The sequence below is a fragment of the Morone saxatilis genome, unplaced genomic scaffold (genome assembly GCF_004916995.1).
Source record: "Morone saxatilis isolate NCDOM2014 unplaced genomic scaffold, NCSU_SB_2.0 Contig0, whole genome shotgun sequence".
Lineage (NCBI taxonomy): Eukaryota > Metazoa > Chordata > Actinopteri > Moronidae > Morone > Morone saxatilis.
In genome coordinates this window covers 19800507-19804409 of record NW_023339650.1, presented here as the reverse complement: position 1 = coordinate 19804409, position 3903 = coordinate 19800507, and the positions used below count along the sequence as shown (strand labels likewise).

General features: G+C 36.0%; 1 protein-coding gene across 1 annotated transcript; it reads right to left on the bottom strand.

Moving 5' to 3' along the window:
- Window positions 1-279: 279 nt before the first annotated feature.
- On the bottom strand, window positions 280-686 carry LOC118339430 (guanine nucleotide-binding protein G(olf) subunit alpha-like; the record flags this gene model as incomplete). Its single annotated transcript, XM_035677087.1, is given in 1 exon segment — window positions 280-686. A coding segment is annotated over 1 exon segment (136 nt), but the record flags the coding sequence as incomplete, so codon positions are not given.
- Between the last annotated feature and the right edge of the window lie 3217 nt (window positions 687-3903).

Genomic DNA, 3903 nt, shown 5'->3' with positions numbered 1-3903 from the left:
TCTTTTTTCATTGCATTTCATTGATCAGATATTATATCCTACCATGAAGAAAATGTTTATGTGGTTAATGAGACTTTAAACAGCACAGGAAGTAGCAACATTTCAAAATAAAGTGTGACTCACTCAGCGTTAAAACCGTCTACATGAAGAATCCTCATCTGCTTTACAATGGTGCTTTTACCTGATTCTCCTGCACCTGCAGACAGATCGACAGAGACAAGTGAGACAGACAGACAGGTGAGACAGACAGACATAAAGACAGACAGACAAGTGTCTCACCCAGCAGTAACAGTCTGTGTGTTGCTTTATATGCCTGTCTCTCTTTCTGCAGCTGTCTCTCGATCTTCTTGTTGGCTTCTCTCTTCACTTTTTCATCCAGTCGTTCTTCCTCCGTCTTCCCTCCCAGACAGCCCATCTCAACTGGAAACACAGAAACCAGTAAATATGAACAGTGAACAGCTTACTCAACCCACGGGAACCAGTGAATAACCTACTGAAACCAGTGAATAACCTACTGAAACCAGTGAATAACCCACTGAAACCAGTGAATAACCCACAGGAACCAGTGAACAACCTACTGAAATCAGTGAACAACCTACTGAAACCAGTTAATATCCTACTGAAACCAGTGAAAACCCTACTGAAACCAGTTAATATCCTACTGAAACCAGTAAATATCCTACTGAAATCAGTGAACAACCTACTGAAACCAGTTAATATCCTACTGAAACCAGTGAAAAACCTACTGAAACCAGTGAAAAACCTACTGAAACCAGTGAAAAACCTACTGAAACCAGTTAATATCCTACTGAAACCAGTAAATATCCTACTGAAATCAGTGAACAACCTACTGAAACCAGTAAATATCCTACTGAAATCAGTAAATATCCTACTGAAATCAGTGAACAACCTACTGAAATCAGTAAATATCCTACTGAAACCAGTAAACAACCTACTGAAACCAGTGAACAACTTACTGAAACCAGTAAATATCCTACTGAAACCAGTAAACAACCTAATGAAACCAGTAAACAACCTAATGAAACCAGTAAATAACCTAATGAAACCAGTAACCAACCTACTGAAACCAGTAAATAACCAAACAACCCACTGAAACCAGTGAACAACCTTCTGAAACCAGTAGGTTATTAATGCCCGTGCTGGTATTGTACCTCCTTACACGTGTGTGTTTTTTTACATGCTATACTCTTAGTAGGGCCAGTCATTACATTTCTAAATTAATAATTAATGCTACATTTATTTTGATTATTTTTGGTGCATTAATTTAATTAATGGGTAATTGTCCCAATTGGTCCCCCATATAAAATATTATTGATCCCTGATACAAAATTAAATTAAATATATAATTAGAAATATACTAAAATAAACAATATATAATAAAATATATATATAATAAATACAAGAAGAGGTGTTTGCTCTTGCATTACTTGCAGTTCAGGGGAGCAGGTTTGAACCGCAGCTGGTCTGTTACAGGCTGTATTGAGAGACTCTAAGAGATCTGTTTAAATGAGCCATTATTATAAATTAACTATATTTAATATGATGTACACAATCAAAACACTCTGATCTGACAGTTGAACGTCAATATTTCGGTATAAAAATTAAATGTGATTTCACAAATGATCCTTATATTTTTATACTTTATATTTTTATGTGAATATTGCAACAGCTGACATTTTACACAAAGTGCCACCATAAAGAAAATAAAATACATATGAAAGAAATGAGACTAAAACACAGATAAAAAAAACAAAGAAAAAGAAAAGTTTTCTGATTTAAAATGGAAAAAGAAGAATTATATGAAAATTATTTAGTTCATCAGGCTCAATATGGAATTATTATTTATCATTATTAATATCACTGACGACACTTTTACTCACATGAAGGATCAACCAGTAAAACCAGTATGTGACAGGTTTGTACCGACCTGTAGCTGGTGGCGATCAGTGAGCTGTCCTGTCTCTCTGTCCGTCCATCAAAGTCCACAAAGACAAAATAAACTCCTCAACCAATCAGCATCTCTGGCTGTCCTCAGGGTCCAGTCCAGGTCCAGTCCAGGTCCAGTGCAGTACCAGTTAAGAGGGACAGGACCAGTACTCGTGCTGGTTTCTGGGTGTTTTCTGTCAGTAAATGTGAAGCAGAGACACACCTGAGCTGCTCTGTGTCTCTGTCTCTAACAGCGTCTCATTAGTCGTCTCTCTGCGTCTCTTTGGGGGATTTTGCTGTTTTCCTCTGGTGTCAGTTCGCTGCCTGACAACCAGCTGCTGGATTAACAAACACAAAGTGAACCTGGTTTCATCCTGGACTCTCTGAGACCACAGCGGACTGTGGACCAGCAGACAGCAGGGTCCCTGAGGTCACTAAGGTGGTTTTACTGAAGCACATATAACCTCATTAAAGATGTGAATAATATCAAGTATAATATGTATAATATCATGTATCAGAGACTTATTAATGGTTGTTGTCTTACAGAGAAAATACAGACAACAACAACAACAAAGTTAGAGTTACCAACAGCATCCTTACTGTTGTTGTATTCTGATATCAGCTACCTGTGTGTAATGTATGTGAAACATAAGTGCTCAGTAAAAAGAGGTTTGGATTAAGAATTAATAAATACAAATGTATTATTTCTTCTTTTGATTGTTGATTTTAGGATGTGAATGAGATGCAGTCTGGTTCAGGAGAAGATGTCAAATTTGAGTTTTTAGTCCAGTGATTTGCATTAGTGGCACCCCCTAGTGAGTGTGTTCCAGGTCCTTTTAAGGACACAGTTGTTCACTTTGTCTGTCTAAGTGCAGAGCCACGCCCTCTCTGAAGCTCACTGGTCAATATGTTGAACACTAAATAAATTATCAATAAGCTTTATGCAACTATTGATCAGCTCCGTGCGATGAGGATCCACAGAAGGTTTGTAGGCAGTCGGACCGACGGTTCAAAATGGCCGACTTTCTGAAGATGGACTGCAGAAAAAGATTGTAGACTGAACCGTTGGTTCATGTAGGCGCTAAAGAGCAGACAACCAGAGAAAAATACAAACAGGAACATAAATCTACTCCTGTACATGCTCTTTATATTTAATACTGATATCTTTATCTACCATTAACATAACATACTGTCTTTATGTTATTTGTTCATATATTATTGTTAATAATCGTCCTGTGTTTATTGTTCTGCTTCTTTATGTGACAATAAAATTCACTGTGACTGAATGAGTATGTATGTATGTAAGTTATTATATTGTTAGTTATTAATGACTTGAATATATTGTTAGTTATTGACTTTAATATGTTAGTTATTAATGTTTAATATGTTGTTAAAGTTATTCATGTTTAATATGTTGTTAGTTATTAAAGACTTTAATATGTTGTTACAGTTACTAATGTTTAATATGTTGTTATTAATGTTTTAATATATTATAACAGTTATTAATGGATTTAATATGTTGTTAGTTATTCATGTTTAATATGTTGTTGGTTATTAATGGATTTAATATGTCGTACAGTTATTGTTTAATATGTTGTTACAGTTATGAATGTTTTAATATATTTTGTTATAGTTATTTATGCCTTTAATATGGTATTAATGACTTTCATATATGTTGTTAGTTATTCATGTTTTTATATACTGTTACAGTTATGAACAAGTTATGGCAGAAAATAAAAACCGACGCTAACGCAGGAGTTGATCTGCGTCCTTTGTTGCTCATTTGGATGGTTTACTCTTTAAACGTTGCTGCAGCAATGAATTGTGCGCCGGCGTTGGTAAAGGAGAGAATAAAGACCTTTCACACAGTCAGGATCCGACTATTCAACCGGACCCTGAACCAGCCAGACCTACAGTGTGAGGGGGCGTGGCTGCGCGTCTTCTAACTGGCACCAG